Source organism: Suncus etruscus, chromosome 7 (assembly GCF_024139225.1).
Source record: "Suncus etruscus isolate mSunEtr1 chromosome 7, mSunEtr1.pri.cur, whole genome shotgun sequence".
NCBI classification, from domain to species: Eukaryota; Metazoa; Chordata; class Mammalia; order Eulipotyphla; family Soricidae; genus Suncus; species Suncus etruscus.
Window position 1 is genome coordinate 30,788,691 of NC_064854.1, and position 19,268 is coordinate 30,807,958.

General features: G+C 40.5%; 1 protein-coding gene across 1 annotated transcript in view; it reads left to right on the forward strand.

The window, feature by feature from the left end:
* The window catches only part of YME1L1 (YME1 like 1 ATPase), a 49,112-nt gene that overhangs the window by 13,883 nt on the left and 15,961 nt on the right, over window positions 1–19,268 (forward strand). Inside the window, exons 3-9 of the mRNA XM_049777769.1 lie at window positions 123–285; window positions 4,102–4,200; window positions 5,017–5,126; window positions 9,271–9,421; window positions 11,891–11,974; window positions 13,548–13,630; window positions 18,194–18,284. Coding sequence (XP_049633726.1) covers window positions 123–285; window positions 4,102–4,200; window positions 5,017–5,126; window positions 9,271–9,421; window positions 11,891–11,974; window positions 13,548–13,630; window positions 18,194–18,284 — 781 coding nt within the window. The remainder of the gene's footprint in view (window positions 1–122; window positions 286–4,101; window positions 4,201–5,016; window positions 5,127–9,270; window positions 9,422–11,890; window positions 11,975–13,547; window positions 13,631–18,193; window positions 18,285–19,268) is intronic.

A 19,268-nucleotide genomic window follows, 5' to 3' on the forward strand; every position in this document is an offset into this window, starting at 1 on the left:
GTCCTCACTGTACTGTTTCTCTGGCCTCTGTTCGATTTTTTTTTAATTTCAGATAATATGTAGTCTTAAAGTCAATATCTTGGTAACATTAATGCTTATGTAATTAACTAAATCTTTTTCAGTCTATACTTAATTTAAGAGATCTTGGCTTATCTGAATTAAGAATTGGACATATTGACCAACTGATAGACAATCTACTTCCTGGGTTTTGTAAAAGCAAAAACACTTCTTCCCATTGGCATACATCGCATGTTTCTGCACAATCCTTCTTTGAAAATAAATATGGTAAGTTAATGTATTTTTTGGCAAAAGAAGCCATCAATATAACTATTGATAGTTATAATGGATATACTGTTTAAAAAACTTAGTTTGTACTGTTTTGTTTTGATTTTTTATTTTTGGGTCACACCCGGCAGCGCTCAGGGGTTACTTCTGGCAATCGCTCCGGGCAGGCCCGGGGGACCATATAGGATGCCGGGATTCAAACCACCATCCTTCTACATGCAAGGCAAATGCCCTACCTCCATGCTATCTCTTCAGTCCCTGGTTTTTTTTGGGAGGGGCGTGGTTTGGGTCACACCTGGCGGTGCTCAGGGGTTATTCAGAAATTGCTCAGAAATTGCTCCTGGCAGGCTCAGGGGACCTTATAGGATACTGGGATTCACCATCCGTCCTGCATGCAAGGCAAGCGCCCTACCGCTGCGCTATTAGGCTATCAGGCCCCAACCCAGAATACATTTTATTTGTTTTTTTGGTTTTTGGGCCATACCAGGTGAAGCTCAGGGATTACTCCTGACTATGCACTCAGAAGTCGCTCCTGGCTTGGGGACCATATGGAACGCTGGGGATCGTACCCAGGTCCGTCCTGGGTCAGCACGTGTAAGGCAAACACCCTACTACTGTGCTATCGCTCAGGCCCCAACTCAGAATACTTTTAACTAAGCACTTTATTTTGATTTTTGTAAAGTCAAGTCTAAATTTGATCTAGTCGCTATAATTTTTACTAGTGTCTATTTTCTGCTTTAGTATCTAATATGGTAAAATATAGCATTTAGTGGAGTGTTGTGTTTTTATGGACTTCCAGGTAATATACAAATCTCAAAGAATACAATGAAAATAATAATCATGGTAGTTCTTTTGCAGAATGTTTACCTATATTTTTATTTGAGTCATAACTATTTGGTTTTTGGGCTGTACCTGGAGTGCTCAGGGGTTACACCTGGCTCTGGGCTCAGAAATTGCTTCTGGTTGGCTTGGGGGACCGATTGGGATGCCGGGGATTGAACCTGGTCTGTCCCGTGTCAGCTGTGTGCAAGGCAAATGCCGCATGACTGTGTTATCATCCTGCCCAGAGTCATAACTAATTGGTGAACAATTGAAAAGAATGTCAGCTTGTGTTTCATTTTAAATGGTACTTAAGAAGTGTTTAATATTTGTTTTGCATTGAGAGTAAGACAAATTTTAAAACATAAAGTAAAAATAAAATGAGGGTCAGGGTGATGTTACAGTGTGGGTAGTTTGTTTGCCTTGCAAGCAGCCGATCTGGGTTCAATCCCTGGCATCCTATGTGGTCCTCCAAGCACTGCCAGAAAAAATTCCTCAGTGCAGAGCCAAATGTAGCCACAAAGTGTAAAACAAGAACAACAACAATTCATCCAGAAAGAATTGAGATTTAAAAGTTCAGAACTAAAAAGGTAGGTTTCGATTGTTTTGTGAAGGTTTGATTTGGAGTTTATATGAACTTAATTCATTCACACAACCTTTTTTTTCCCTTTTTTTGCAACACCATCATCGCCCAGGAGTTAACCCTGGCAGGCTTTGGAGACCATATGGGACGCCAGAGATCAAATCTGAGTTCGTTCCGAGTTGGCCCACTTGCAAGACAAATGGCCTAGCATTGTGCTATCTCTTCATCCCTACAACCTGCTTTTTTCTTTGTTTTATATAAATGCCATATGATAAAGAATTCTAGAGTGAGGAAAATGAAAACTTTTTGAACTTGAGGACTAGGAATAAAAGTCTGCTTTGACTACTTTTTCTTCTACGTTGTTTTGATCCTGAGAGAAGCCATGAAGTAGAGCGAGCAGTGGAGAGTGAGGTGTAGAGAGAGCTCAAAGCATGCCTGGCATTCCTGAGTGCCTCAGTTTGGTCTCATGCTCTTTGGCACCATAGGTTGTATCCCTGGTGGCCCACTGGACCCTGAGGAGCACTACATCACTGACCATTCTTTTTTTTTTTTTTTTTTTTTGGTTTTTGGGCCACACCCTGTGACGCTCAGGGGTTACTCCTGGCTATGCGCTCAGAAGTTGCTCCTGGCTTCTTGGGGGACCATATGGGACGCTGGGGGATCGAACCGAGGTCCGTCCTAGGCTAGCGCAGGCAAGGCAGGCACCTTACCTCCAGCGCCACCGCCCGGCCCCATCACTGACCATTCAATCACTTAATTATTAGGCCCACACTATGGGGCTATTATACTGAGAGTGGTGCTGGGCTTCCTGGGTCATGCTTGGAAAGGCTCCCCCCAATTCCTCCACCCCCAAAATGATTCGCAGTTAAAAATAAGTTGAGCCATAGAAGTAAAATAATCAATCCTATCAATGAATGACTATGATAATTATTTCAGTAAATTGCTTTCTGATAATGTTTGATGAGTACCTCTTATGTTACTTTGTAGGATCAGATAAAATAAGTTAACTAAAGAATTTGGCTTTATGTTTGGCAGAGAATAAAACTTTTATTACCTTCGATATAGAGGTTTTTTGGGTTGTTTTTGGGCCACACCAGGTATGCTCTAGGCTTACTCCTGGCTTTTGTATTCAGCAGTAACTAGTGGCAGACTCAGAGGGATCATATGTGACGCTGGGGACCCAACCTGGATTGAGTGTGTGCTAGACAAGCACTGTACCTCCCTCCTATTGCTTTAGCCCCATGGAAGACATTTCTTATAGTTAAGCTAAGTTAGGCCACAGGACTAGATGGAAAACACTGTTTTTGTTGTTTTCTCTAACTTTCCTTTAGGAAATATAATATAATATAGTGGGCCAGTAGTCAAGAAAATTATACTATATCCAACGGCTATTGTTGTTTTTAATCTATCTGTGCTTGATTTTTGCACTATACTTGGCAGACTTGGGGATTAATCCTGTCTACATTCAGGAATTACTCTTGGCGGTATTCAGGGGACCATATGTGATGCCGAGGATCAAGCTCATGTTGGCCATGTGAAAGACAAATTGTACTATTGCTCCATTTCTTGATTTATAGTTTCTTACCACATTTTTTTAAATTGTCTGTAAAATAATAGTGGTTCTAGGGTCGAAGAGAGAGTACAGTGGTAGAGTGTTTGCCTTGCATACAGCCAACACAGGATGGATGGTGGTTCGATTCACAGCATCCCATATGGTCCCTGAGCCTGCCATGGGTGATTTCTGATTGCAGAGCCAGGAATAACCCCTGAGCACCTCTGGGTGTGACGCCCTCCTCAAATAAAAAGAAATAGTGGTTCTTTACTTTTAAACTAATTTTAATCAAACATGTTATTTTAAAAATTTTTTTTTTTTGGTGGGGACTCACACCCTGTGATGCTCAGGGGTTGTTTCTGACTATAGGCTTAGGCAAATGCCTTACTGCTAGGCCACCACTCCAACCCAAGCATTTGTTTTTCTCTTGAGTTGAAATTTGTTGTCAGTCATATATGTATATCAGGTAAAAAAGATAATGTAACAAATTAGTGAAGACTATAATTAGATTAGCAGTGGTTTAATAATTTATAAAAGTAGATATATAGATAAAAAGCAAAGTGCATATTTTTTCTAATATTTAGTAAAATTCAATTTTATATGGAATTGTAGTTTTGGTTTGACCTTATTTTTGGTTTGGCACTTAGAATATCATTTTCTTTTTTTTGTTGTTGTTTTTGGTCACACCCGGTAGTGCTCAGGGGTTACTCCTGGCTCCATGCTCAGAAATTGCTCCTGGCAGGCACGGGGGACCATATGGGACGCCGGGATTAGAACTGATGACCTTCTGCATGAAAGGCAAACGCCTTACCTCCATGCTATCTCTCCGGCCCCTAGAATATCATTTTTATTTCCCTTCCAGGTGACTTAGATATGTTTGGTACTCTTCGTTCCTCTTGCTTGTACAGACAACACTCAAGAACACTGAAAAGTATTTGCTCTGATCTTCAGTATTGGCCAGGTATGAAGCAACAATTATTTATTTTAGTGAAAAAAATATTTTGATTTCTTTTTATTAATGCTAATGATTATAAACACTAATATGTAGCTCACTAGAACTTCTAATGAATTTTATTGATTAGTTTGGGGTATCTATATAATTATCAAGTGGCAAATATAAAATAGCAAAGAATATCTTTTTTTTTTTTTTTGGTTTTTGGGCCACACCCGGTAACGCTTAGGGGTTACTCCTGGCTATGTGCTCAGAAGTTGCTCCTGGCTTGGGGGACCATATGGGACACCGGGGGATCGAACCTCGGTCCGTCCAAGTCTAGCGCAGGCAAGGCAGGCACCTTTCCTCTAGCGCCACTGTCCGGCCCCGCAAAGAATATCTTAATATATTTTTAAAAACATGGCTCAGGAGCTGAAGAAATTGTACTCAGGAGGTAGAGGAATTAGTTTGATCCTGATATTCAGTGCTACCCTGAGCAGCCTCCTGGCCCTGCTAGGTATGAGTCATAAAACAGAAAATAAAATCCAGAATTGAAATTACATTAGAGATGAACCACAGTGAAATCTCCACATAAACATCTTTGGGTTAAGGAAAAATGGATATTGGGGAATTGTATAATTTGATAAAAAGTGAGATGGGAAATAATTTGAATAAGCAATAATATTGAAAATTTTTTTAATAGAATGAGAAGCTATGGATGAAATAGTGTATTAAAGTGTTGGGCCAAGAACTGAACAGGGTGTGTGATGTTAGAGTATCTTAAGTAGTAAGATACTTTTCTTGTAAAAATATAAAGAGAAATTAATGTGATGTCATTTTATTAAGTCTTTGTGCAGTCTCGGGGGTTTAAAACTTTGAAGTCAAGGACACGTCGTCTGCAGTCCACCTCTGAAAGATTAGCAGAAGCACAGCATACAGCACCATCGTTTGTCAAGGTAATTAAGCTCCCACTCAGAGCAGCAATTTTCTAAGTGGGGAACCAGCATAATGGGCTGAAGCACACAACCTGCTTCCATCTCTGGTGCTGCAGGGTTCTCTGAGCTGTGTACCAAGTGGGGAGTAGCCCCTGAGAGAGCTGGGTATGGCCACGAACCCAATCCAGAAAGCAATTTTAGGTAACAAGTATCTTCAATGTCTGATGTTTTTGTCAGTTAATATATTTTCATAGTTCTATATGTAATCATTATATTTACAACTTGTGATGCTAAACTAGTCTCTTTATTTGCATATTAGACGTTTTGTTCTGATTTGTTTCCTACCAGTGTGTACCTGCTTATGTGTTCTTTAGGTTCATGTGTAATATCAACCCTGGCTGGAAACTAACATAATCAGCCTAGATTTGTTCATCTTCTTTTTTTATTTTATTTAGTGTATATTTTTAATAATATCTTTAAGTACTATGGTTATGGACATATTTGTAGTTGGATTTCAATCATAAAATGTACACCCCCTTCACCAGTACAGCCTTCTGCCACCAGTGACCTCCATCTTGATCTTCCCTCATACCCTGCCTGTATTCAGACAGGTATTCTATTTCTCTCACTACACTTAACTTCTCTTTGTGGTAAGCTTCATATTGTGGGCCGGTCCTTTCAGCCCTCATCTCTATTGTCTCTGGGTATTCTTACAATACTATCTTTTATTTTTCTTAAATCCCACAGATGAGTGAGATTATTCTGTGTCTATTTATCTCCCTCTGACTTATTTCACTCAGCATAATAGTCTCCATGTCCATCCATATATAGTAAAATATCATGACTTCATTTTTCCCAATGGCTCCATAGTACCATTGTTGTGTATATGTACCACAGTTTCTTTAGCCACTCATCTGTTGGACATCTGGGTTGTTTTTAGATTCTGGTTACTGTAAATAGTGCTGCAATGAATATAGGTGTATAGAAGGCATTTTTGTATTGTGTTTTTGTTCCTAGGGTATATCCCTAGGAGTGTTATAGCTGGATCATATGGGAGCTCACTTTCCAAATTTTTGAGCAATCTCCATATTGTTTTCCATAAAGGCTGGACTAGGTGGCATTCCCACCAGCAGTGAATAAAAGTTTCTTTCTCCCCTCTTCCCTACCACTGATGATTCTTGTTTTTTGTGATGAGTACCAGTCTCTATGGCATGAGATGGTACCTCATTGTTGTTTTGATTTGCATCTCTGATGATTAGTGATATGGAGCATTTTCCATGTGCCTTTTGGCCATCTGTATTTCTTGAGGAAGGATCTGTTCATTTCTTCTTTTTGGGGGAGCGGTTTGGGCAACCTGACGGTGCTCGCGGGTTACTCCTGGCTTTGTGCTCAGAAATCTCCCCTGGCAGGCTCAGGGATCATATGGGATTTTGAGAAATGAACCCAGGTCTGTCCCAGGTCAGCTGTGTACACAGCAAATGCCCCACTCCTGTGCCATTGCTCCAGCTTCTTCTCCCCATTTTTTTGTTTGTTTTTGTTTTTGGGTCACAACCAGCAGCACTCAGGTTTCTCCTGGCATTATGTTCAGAAATCACTCCTGGCAGGCTCGGGGGACCATATGAGACACTGGGATTGTAACCACCTTCCTTCTGCATGCAAGACAAACGCCCTCCCTCCATGCTATCTCTCTGGACCTGCTCTCCATTTTTTGATGCGGTTATTTGTTTTTTTTCTTGTTAAGTTCTGTCAGTGCCTTGGGTTTTTGTTTTTGTTTTGTTTTGTTTTGTTTTGTTTTGGGGGGTGTCATACCCAGAGGTGCTCAGGGGTTATTCCTGGCTCAGTGCTCAGAAATCTTCCCTGGCAGGCACAGGGGACCATATGGAATACCAGGATTTGAACTACTGTCTGTCCTGGATCAGCTGCATGCAAGGCAAAATGCCCTACCTCTGTGCTTTCCGATCCCTCTGTTAGTGGCTTGTATATCTCATATATTAGCCCCTTGCCTGATGGGTATTCGCTAAATATTGGCCTTTGTAATTTCCTTTGAGGTGCAAAAGTTTTTCAGTTTAATACAGTCTCATCTGTTTATCTCCACTTCCACTGGTTTGGACAGTGGTGTTTCCTCCTTGAAGATGCTTTTAGTCTCAATGTCATGGAGTGTTTTGCCTACTTGTTCTTCCATATACCTCTGGTTTTGGGTCTGATATCAAAAGTTTTTTTTGGTTTTTTTTTTGTGGTTTTTGGGTCACACCCGGCAATGCTCAGGGGTTATTCCTGGCTCCAGGCTCAGAAATTGCTCCTGGCAGGCATGGGGGGACCATATGGGACGCCCGGATTCGAACCGATGACCTCCTGCATGAAAGGCAAACGCCTTACCTCCATGCTATCTCTTCGGCCCCGATATCAAAGTTTTTATTCCATTTGGATTTGACTTTTGTATAGATTTATCCATCTTCTTACCTACCATGTCCATTGATCACTGATGTTCTCTTCTGTTGATTGAACTTCTTAAATATTTTCATAAGGGTGCTAGAGACTGCTTAGACCATAACCATGTGGTGCCAGGGATGAAACCTAAGGTCTTGTACACACAAACTTGTATACTAATATTCTGAATTGTCCCCTCAGCCTTCTTCTTCTTCTTCTTCTTCTTCTTCTTCTTCTTTTTTTTTTTTTTTTTTTTTTTTTGGTCATATCCAGCAGTGCTCTGGGGTTACTCCTGGCTCTATGCTAAGAAATTGATCCTGGCAGGCTCAGGGGACCATATGGGATGCCAGATTCAAACCACTGACCTTCTGCATGAAAGGCAAACACCTTACCTCTATGCTATCTCTCCAGCCCTTGGCTTTTTTTTTTTTTTTCCGGGCCACACCCATTTGATGCTCAGGGGTTACTCCTGGCTAAGCGCTCAGAAATTGCCCCTGGCTTGGGGGGACCATATTGGACACGGTGGGGAGGTGGGGAACAAACTGCAGTCCTTCCTTGGCTACTGCTTGCAAGGCAGACACCTTACCTCTAGCGCCACCTCGCCGGCTCCCCTCGGCCTTCTTAAATATTTTTTAAGCTCTCTTTAGTTTGGATTTCACTATGTAGATAGCCTATAGCCATTTCTTGCCTTAATTCTAGTTTCTATGCTTTTGCTACTTTACTGTTCTTCAGACTTCTACTTATCAGTGCGTCTAAAATATATGAAAATAATAATTAGATTTTTTGGTTTGTTGGCATCTGCATGCTGCACAGGATGTTTCATCATTTGACCCCTAATGCTCTGTTCCAATTGTCAATGTGTCATCCATTCTGTAACTACTATATTTCTCCTTGTATTGAAGTACTGTCTTGCAAGGTTGCTTGGACCATGGCTATAGCTCAGTGGTAGAGTGATTACCTTACATGTGTGATGCTGTGGTTCAAACCCCAGAACCATATTCTCTCTCTCTCTCTCTCTCTCTCTCTCTCTCTCTCTCTCTCTCTCTCTCTCTCTCTCTCTCTCTCTCTCTCTCCTCTCTCTACCTCTTCTCTCTCTCTCTCCTCTCTCTACCTCTTCTCTCTTCTCTATCTCTCCCTCCTCTCTCTCCTCTCTCTCTCTCTCTCTCTTTCTCTTTACCTTACACACACACACACACACACACACACACACACACACACACACCACATGCAGCTTCTAATTACCTTACATGTGTGATGCCATGGTTCAAACCCCAGTTCCTCCCCTTCCCCCCCCCCCCCCCCCCCCCCCCCGGCTTCTAACTCTTGAGCACTCCTGGTATGAAATCTTGCCTCTGATAGGCAAGAAATCTTTTGTCATTGATGGTCTTTACATTGTCAGAATTTACATAGGCTGAATTAAATAATAATAAGCTTAGTAAACAATATGGTTTACCTCTAGCAGAGAAACAAATCCAAGGTCATCAAGTTCTTAGAACTCTAAATCAACCTATTGTCAATTTTGAGGGTAGTGGTCACTTTTGTTATGTGTGTGGGAGGGTGTGGTTGGTTGGGAACAAGCCTAGGACCTCACACATGCAGACACACACTACCTACTGAGCTACTTATATACATTCCTCCTTAGAATTTTGGTAACCTTTTTGTGATTGATTACAGTATTTCTAGTGAGTATTATGATTTATATAACAATCCATACCGATGTGCTTCTATATATATATAGGGATTTCTCTTACGAGACAGAGGATCAGATGTTGAAAATTTGGACAAACTTATGAAAACCAAAAATATACCGGAAGCTCACCAAGATGCTTTTAAAACTGGTTTTGCAGAGGGTTTTCTGAAAGCTCAAGCACTAACACAAAAGACAAATGGTAAGTTGATTTGGCTTCCTCCATTTATTTATTTTCGAATCCCTCCATTTTTGAAACAACTAATTGAAAAGAAGTTATAGTTCTTTCTATTTGATATTATTTTATTGAGACCATTGTGAATTACAAGTCCTTCATAGTTGGATTTCAGGCATACAGTAACAGTGAATTAGGGCCATTACCACCACTAGTGTTGACCTCCCTTCACCTAACTTCCCAGCATGCATCTCATACATACACACTCAGCCTGGCCTACCAGTGTAACAGGTCTAATCTGAATTTAGATTGTTCTAGTTTGGGGACTCCTGATTCTCTTGTTGTTGACTTTGGCCTAGATATTTAGTTCTGAGCTTTTTTTCTCCACCAATGAATCTGAGACCACTTGGCCCTTGGGTCCCATTCTTTTTTTTTTTTTTTTTTTTTCTTTTTTTCAATTTGTAGAAAGATGCAGAAATATGAGGTAAAACAAGATTTTATGAAAAAGATGGGAGTTCCTATCTAGAAGATACAAATAAGGTAAAAAAAAAAAGCAGGGGTGGGGGAGCCTTTTTTTTTTTTTTGGCATAGGCGTAGCAAACTTTAGGGGGGAAATTAGAAAGGAAATACCCTTGGCCTAAAAACAGGTGTCTCTCCATGAAGCATCCTGTCACAGATAGAAGTTACTATAGGCTCTGGGCATACCCAAGGTCTTTCTTCATGGTCCCAGGAAAAGTTCTATTCAATCTTGGTTGTTACAGTCAGGCTTCTGTAATTAGAGCTTTTCGTTTTTGCATAGATCCTATGTTGAAGCTAGGATTTCATGGCACTTCTTCTGATTTCATCTCAAGGCAGGGAAACCTGCCCTGAAAGTTGTTGTTTTCTAGTCTTCAGGGTATGATAGGAACCTATCCTGGAGCAAATGCCTGGACAGCATTAGGGCCTCCCCTGGTGGATGTTTGGTTCCTGGTACTGGTGCAGACAACCATCTGGTTCCAAGGTTCAGGGTAGGATCAGTCTATGTCTGATCAGCTGAGGCCTAAGTGATTGTCTATGTCTGATCATCTGAGGCCTAAGTTGAGTCACTCTGACAAATAATCATGGTGAAAGGCACCCCTGCACTATAAAATTTGTGAGTTCCTATCTCTGTTAGATTAGAACTGCTTTCTATAAGTAAGATTTCCTCATTTTAATTTGTTTATGCTAAAAGGAACAAACGTCACATACTATTGGTGCATATGTAGGTAAACATAAAAAGCTAAAAATCTCAGCTCCTAAGAAAGTCTTATCTTCTAAAATGTCCTACTAAGCAGATCCAGGAAAGGTAATGGGGAAAGCTACCTCTACATAGGGAAATAAACACTAAGAATAATGAAATGTGTCTACAGAAATATACAAAGGAAATAGAGATATCCCCTTTAAGTCTTTTGACATTTTGACATAGCCTGTGGGGGAGGTGGTACACAGGAGGTGAAAAGGGGGATTATATATTGTAACTCCACCCTGGATTTAGGATATCTACCTGAGACCCGCCCATCTCTGGGAGGGGTCTTGGGAACCTTATCTGCAAGACCCCTCCCATTCCGGGGAGTGGTCTTGGAAGGTTATATTAGGCCTTTGACCCAGGGGATTAGGCCACTTTTGGTCTTTTGTCAGCATGGAGGTCAAAGGGAAGATGGCTGAAAGGAGTTAAGATGCAGGGCTAGCTAAGAATGGCTGAATGCTTGAAAGGTTATGATATAGGCCACACATGTGGTAGATAGGGCATGAATAAAGTTGATGCTTCCTGAAGCCTGCCTGTAAGTGATACCCGTCGCTTTCCTGGACCCCAGACCCGCCGGTTGATGGGGGATGAAGCCACGTGGACATGGCCTAAGAATAAAGGTCTCCATACTTCTCCAGCACCATCATTAATTATTTAACACTATAATATATAACGGACTGTATGCAACATAGACATTATTTACAATACAGATTAGAAAGGCATAGAGGTGTCTACCACACACACACATACACACACACCCCACATAGACAGATATTGAAGATTGGTTCGTAGGTTGCAGTTGAAGAACTGACCCTCGTGGAATGTGTGAGCACTTAAAGATGTGAGGCCAGGACTGGAGCAGTTGTGCAAGCAGTAAGGCATCTGCCTTGCCTGCGCTAGCCTAGGACAGACCGCGGTTCGATACCCCAGTCCCATTTGGTCTTCCAAGCCAGGAGCCATCCCTGAGCGTCACCGGGTGTGGCCCCCAAAAAAACAAAACAAAAAAAAAACAAAAAAAATGGCCAGCAATTGATGGGGAAAGCTTTCCCAGTTTCTAGGCAAATCATTATTGGTGAGGGTAAAAGAACTTGCAGTTCTTTTTGACAAAATGATACCTACTTCTAAAATAGCTTGTGCTGACGCATGATTATCCTCAGTAATCTAATCCTATAGCTATTGAGTTGTTCTTCTCATTGATGTCAGTGACTTAAGATGATCTTTTTCTCCCCCAGACTCTTTAAGGCGAACTCGGATGATTCTTTTTGTTCTGCTGCTACTTGGCATATATGGACTCTTAAAAAACCCATTTTTATCTGGTAAGGGCTCTTTTACTTATTTTACTGAAAATAAACTGTGTCTTTTATAGTCTTCTTTAAAATTTAGGAAGAAGACATTTATTTTATCTAGGATCTAGGATTTCTTTTAGTCAAGGCTTCTCAAATGGTTCAATTTGAGGTTTTGTTTTATATATTTACATGTTTTTTGTTTTTTTTTTTGGCCACACTGGTGGCACCCGGGGTTGCTCCTGGCTCTGCACTTAGAAATCACTCTTGGCAGGCTCAGGGGAACCATATGGGATGCCAGGGATTAAACCTGGGTCAGCAGCATACAAGGCAAATGCCCTACCCTCTGTGCTAATAGTTCCCCTAATAATTGTTAATAATTATAAGTCATTTGCATTGTCAGAAGGTTTATGCTTATTATATGTTTAGCATGAAAAGTTCAATACTAAAAAATAAAATTTTTCTTTTAATTTTTTTTTTTTGGAATAAACCCAGTGGTGCTAGGAGTTATTGGCTCTGTTCAGGGGTCATTCTGGGCAATGCCAGGGATAGTGTTGGTGCCAAGCACTGAATGTGGTCCTCTTGCATGCTCAGTCCTTGAACTATCTCGCTAGCCCCAAAGTTTTGCTTAGTTTGAAAAAATGATAACCTGTTAAAGCTTCAGTGAATTTGTTATATTGAAAACATCATTTTATATTCCAGTAATGGTTTCATAGATTTTTGTAAAATGTAACCCATCTAATAGAAAAGTCTGTTTGAAAGTTTAGAAGAATTTTATAATGGTGGCAATATTACAAAAATATGTAATTTAAATTTATTTTAAGATTACTTCAGATAAATCCCATAATTTTCAGTTTTCCAGACTAAAAATTACAGGAGGCCAGGCTGATAGTAGAGCACACATGTCACATGTGGGAGCTCTAGCTTTGATAATCTCACACCTCGTGCTTCTCTGAGCACTGTTCTGGGTTACTAAGAACACTGGGGTATTTCCAAGCACTCCAACCCAGATTTTTATTTATTTTATCGGGAAATTTTTGGACCACAGCCACCCTACTAGTACTCAGATTTACCCTACAGTTTACCCTAGTAGTATTCAGGTCTCCAAGTTCAGGGAACATTCTTCGAGGGCTTGAGAGATTAGATGAGTTGCTGGGGTTGCCACATGGAAGGCAGGAGCCTTGCCTGCTGTACTATTTCTCTTTCCACCTCCTAATTTTGGTGGGGTTTTTTTTTTATGTTTTTTTTTTTTTTAAATCTTATTTATTGATTGATTGGTTTCTGGGCCCCACCTAGCACCTCTCAGGTGTTATTCCTGGCTCTGCACTCAGAAATTGTCCTCAGCAGGCTGGGGGACCATATGGGATGCCGGGAATCAAGCTGGTTCTCTCCCGGGTCGGCCACATGCAACGCAAACACCTTACTGCTGTGCTATCTCTCCGGCTCTTGTATTTTTTTAAACTTTTGATTGATTGATTGGCTCACAGTTGCCATGCAAGGCAAATTCCCTACCACTGTGCTATCTCTCCGTCCCCTGTATGTTTGTTTTTTAAATTGAAGCCAAACTTGATGGTGCTCAGGGCTTATTGTTGGTTCTTCCCTTTAGTTCGCTTCCGGACAACAACAGGTTTGGATTCTGCAGTTGATCCTGTTCAGATGAAAAATGTCACCTTTGAACATGTTAAAGGAGTGAGTTAAAACATTCACTTTAACCTTTTACACTAATTGGAGAAGAAAAATGTGTGAAATAATAGGAAGTATATGTTGGCATCACTTCCTGTCTCCTACTTCTTAGCACATAGCTCCTAAAAGCCTTATAGTTTAATCAGGGATGAGCTCATGAGTAGCATATTTTATTCTGCTACTTGATCTTTGGTTCACATTTTTGACACAACAGTGTCTAAATCCTTTGTAATTTCCTTGGTGATAGGAACATGGTTTTTTTTTTTTTTTCTCCTAATAAGGTGTCATTAGGTGGACTTCTGGACAGCTTCAGAATAGGGACTGATCATCAGGAAGATCAGATCATGGTGGGAAGCATAGGATTTCCTCTGGAGGGGAGACATGCTCAAAATGGAGTTAATAATTAATCATATATACCTAATGATGTCCCATAAAAATTCTGAATTGAGGTTCAGGGAACTGGTGAGTTGGTGAACACTGGAGGAGAGCATAGAACTCCATGTGCTTCCCTGCACATCCATTGCAGTGCTTTAGTTTGACTGTTTTCAACTACCCTTTTATAAAGCTTTAGTAATACAGATAATGTTCCTCAGTTCTGCAAGTTAATTGAAGAAAGGAGGTTCTGGTGATCTTCAGCTTGTAGCTATTTGGGGAAATGTCTTGTGAATTGTGGAGAGTGGGTGGGACAGTTCTCTCAGGACTGGGAGATAGGATGCCATCTCTTAAATATTCAGTGCTGGTAATTCTTTTGTTTTGGGGCCACACCCATCAGTGCTTACTCCTGGCTCTGTGCTGATGGGTTCAGGGGACCATATGTGGTATAGGGGATAAGACTTGGGTTAGCTGCATGCTCCTTAACCCTAACCTGCTATACTTTTCTATTGTCTAGTGTTCAGTGTTTCAAAAGAATTTAGAACTTCCATCTGGTAATAGAATATTTAATCTTTAATTATAACCATTCTAACAGGTTATAACTGTGAGCACATACCTTTCTTTGTTTTGTTTTTATTACATTTTTAGGGAGATAAAATTGGTTTTTATGTTTTGTTTTGTCTACACCTGGTTATGCTCAGGGGTTACTCTTGACTCTGCACTCTGTGATGCAAGTGTCCTACCCACTGTATTATCTCTACAGCTCCAAAATAGTTGTTTTGTTTCTTTGCTTTGATTTGGTTTTTGGGTCACACATGGCAGTGCTTATTCTGGTTCTGCACGTGAGTGATAACTCCTCGAGGTGCGCAGGGAGCCATATGGGGTATCAGGGATCAAACCTGGGTTAGCTGGCTAGCTGCTTGCAAAGCAGGCACTTTACCTGATGTACTCTCTCTAGCCCCCAATAAAATAGTTTTGTTTAAAGAAATTGACTTATAAAGTTGTGAGAGGAGAGAAAGTGATAAGGGTTCAATAGAGGGAAACAAGCTGTTATTGTGTTTTGTTTTGTTTTTTTACATTACCCCATGATTTGTAGTGTGAGGAATATTATAAAAGTATTAATAAGAGAGCTTATAACTTCATTACTTTGATCCCCTTAATCCTGGTTTTGGGGGGGGGTTTGGGCCACACCTGGTGATGCTCTGGGGTTACTTCTGACTATGTGCTCAGAAATCGCTCCTAGCTTTGTGGACCATATGGGACTCTGGGAATCAAACCCAGGCCCATCCTGGGTCAACCGTGTGCAAGGCAAACACCCTGCTGCTGTGCCATCGCTCTGGCCCCTTAATCCTTTTTTTTTTTTCCTATAAATTATTTTGTTTTGCTGTGTTTTTTTTTTCCTCAGAGATTAGGGAAGAAAATATAATTTGAGTACCAAATATGTTTAATCTTTTTCTTGAGACTTTAGTAAAGTTATCCATTAACTAGACTGACTAGATTAACTAGACTTAACTAAGTCTATTTTGGTCTTTCAGTCTACTTTTGAGTATTTAAAGACATTCTAGGGCCCGAGCTATCGCGTAGCTGTAGGGCATTTGCCTTGCATGTGGCCTACCCAGGACAGACCTGTGTTCGATTCTTGGCATCCCATATGGTTCCCAGAGCCTGCCAGGAGCAACTTCTTAGCTTAGAGCAAGGAGTAATCCCTGAGTGCCACTGGGTATTGATGTAGAAATGTATAATGTAGAAATGTATAAATCATAAATGAATACACCTGAGTGAGTTTTCACACTTTGAATATTTCTGTTATTGGCACCGAACTTAAGAAAAATAACTTTAGGGGTTAGACATAGTACAACAGGCTTGGCTTGCACATTGATAACCAGGGTTCTATCCTAAATACCTCTTATGGTCCCACTATAAGAGCCCACCAGTGGTGATCCCTGAAGACATCCAGGTATGCCCCTCATTCTGCCTCCCCTTCAAAATGAAAACATTGGAAACTGGAGTAATAGCACAATGGGTAGGACATTTGCCTTGTACTTGGCCTATCCAGGTTTGATCTCCTGCACCTCTTATGGTCCCCTGAGAGTGATCCTTAAGCACTATTCAGGGAGTGATCCCTGTGCCCTGCTGGGTGTGGCTCCAAAACAAATTAAATAAATAAAACGAGTAAAAATTACCAGCATCTCTCTAGCTTCTCTTTCTAATTATTACTCCTTTTCATCCCAGTTAAAACCTTTATCTTGTCTTGCAACATGTACCAGTTTAGCCTGCTTTTGAGTTTTATAGTTTTGCATGTCATATTTACGACTTAACCTATATGAAGTTTGTATTTCATAATAAGGAGCTGACAGTAGCTCTCAGTCGAAAGGTGAATTTGTCTTTATTATTTGCTTTTTTTTTTTTTATAAATATGGAGAAATCAGGGGGCCAGATAGATAGCACAGTTGTAGGGCATTTGCTTTGCACGCAGCCAATTCAGGATGGACAGTGGTTCGATCCCATGCTATCTTTTCAGCCCCTAGAGTGTTATTCAGTTATTCAAGATCCCTAAAATGTTTGTAAAGTCAATAATTCACAACAATGAATAGTCTATTTTTAGGCCCAGAAGCAAAGTTCACATGTTCAATAAGAAACATATACAAGAATAATTGCTGAGGGCTGGAAAGAGCCAAAGAGGCTAAAACACATGTTTTGCTTGTAGCAGGTAAAGTTCTGGCATGTTTGCCGTGCACTAACTGAGCACTGCTGACATGTCCCCCAAATTAAGAAAATAAAATAAAATAAAAAGTTAGGGGGCTGGTGCGGTGGCGCTAGAGATAAGGTGTGTCTTGTCTTGCTAGCGCTAACCTAGGACGGACCGCGGTTTGATCCCCCGGCGTCCCATATGCCTGTATAGGGGCATTCCATATGCCTGCCAGGGGCGATTTCTAAGCATAGAGCCAGAAGTAACCCCTGAGCGTTGCCAGGTGTGACCCCCTCAAAAAAAAAAAAAAAAAAAACAGAAACAAACAAAAAAAGAATAAGACTCTAGAGGCCGCAGTGGTGGTGCAAGCCATCAGGCATTTGCCTTGCATGCACTAGCCTCGGATGGACCACAGTTCAATTCCCCCTGTATCCCATATGGTCCCCCAAGCCAGGAGCGATTTATTTATTTATTTATTTATTTATTTATTTATTTATTTATTTATTTATTTATTTATTTTGGTTTTTGGGTCACACCCAGCAGTGCTCAGGGGTTACTTCTGGCTCTATGCTCAGAAATTGCTCTTGGCAGGCTCAGGGGACCATATGGGATGCCAGGATTCAAACCACCTTCCGTCTGCATGCAAGGCAAACACCCTACCTCTATGCTATATTTTTGGCCCCTTGGAGTGATTTCTGAGCACATATCCAGGAGTATCACTGGGTGTGGCCCCAAAACCAAAAAAAAAAAAAAAGGAAAAAAGAAAAGCACTCATATCATTCCAGGCCTAATTTCTGCTCATCATACGACCATTTCCAAATACCTAGTTGAAAATATTTTTAGAAATCTAAGATAGTCAAGAGTTTAATGTTGATTTCCAAATGTCCTATGATTCATGTTTGTTCTTCAAGTTGGGTTCTTGGCTCCTCCACATGCATAGTTTGACCCTTGGGTGAGGTATAGAATGAAAGTACGTCAGTCTTCCAGGGATGGGTAGACTTTAGGGGTCAATAGACTCAGACTGGTTAGTCCCATAGACCTCTGAATTTCTTTGAATGTGTGACAAGTCTAGTTCACAAATTTCCTTTATTAAGACATGGCATATAAAGTTATTTATAGTTGAGTTTTAAGCATATTATGTTTTAGCATCAGCCCCTTTCTCTTCTCACCCACCCTGTCACCCCCCAATCCTGCCTGTTTGATGACATATGGATATACAGGGGCAAACCGTGTTGAGGCAACAGTCTCTGGTACTTTGGGGCTTACTTGCTAGTTCTGTGCTCAGGTATATTCCTGACAGTGCTTTGGGAGATGTGGTACTGAGATTCTTGCCCCCTGCCCCCTGTTACTTCTCATCTGCCTTTTCCTACTCTCCTCTATTTCATGCTTTTTCAGTTCTTCTCCCTATATTTGGATGAAGGGTGATCTAGGCATCCCCCTTCTTCTAAGAGTTTGCTTTGATAGTTTCATCTTTACTTAAAGTTATTTGGTAAATTTTGTCACTTTAGGTGGAGGAAGCTAAACAAGAATTACAGGAAGTTGTTGAGTTCTTGAAAAATCCACAAAAATTTACTGTACTTGGAGGTAAACTTCCAAAAGGTAAGTTTACTTTTATTTAAATTTTGGTTATAACTTCAGACTTGCAAAGTTGCACTTATGATAATATGCTCTAATGCAATTAACGTTATATTCTTAAAAGCAACACTATTTTTTTAAATAATTTTTATTGTGATCAACTTGAGTTACAGGTCTTTCACAGTAATATTTAAAGTACATAGTGACTTTGAATCAGATATATTCCCACCATCAGTGTTTTCCTTGTTCCCAGTATCCCCCTCCATTGCCCCCCAGACTGTTAATGTAACACACCCCTCTGTGTATAGCTTGTTGAAGACTGGGTATCGATTTTGTTGTCACTGACTTTGAGTTTGGTGTTTAAGTCTGATATTTTTTATTTCTACTCAATGTTCATATGATTGATTTTGGTACCATCCATTTTTTCCCCTCAAATTATGAGGTAGAACAATTTTTAAAAACATTTTGTTCTGTTTTTACACTGTTTAGCTATATGTACTTGTTTTTTTTTGTTGTTGTTGTTTTTTGTTTTTGTTTTTTGTTTTTGGGGTCACACCCAGCCAGCGCTCAGGGGTTCCTCCTGGCTCTACGCTCAGAAATCACTCCTGACAGGCTCAGGGAGCATATGGGACGCCGGTAGTTGAACCACTGTCTTTCTGCATGCAAGGCCTTACCTCCATGCTCTCTCTCCAGCCCCTACTTGTATTTTTTTAACCATTTGATAATGAAGTATATTCCCTGGGTTTATTATTTTAGCTTATGAAACATTGTATTTGTAGGAATTAGGGATGTAGTTCAGTGGTACAGAGCTTTAATTTAATTTTTAATGTAATTTCTTAAATTGAATAAGCATGAGATACATACACAGTTACAGAGTTGTTCATGATTTAGTTTCAGTCATACAATATGCAATACCCATTCCTTTAACAGTGCACATTTCCTGCCACCAATGTATCCCTCCTGTCATGCTCCCAGCCCTTCCCTGCTGCCTGCCTCTGTAGAATACAG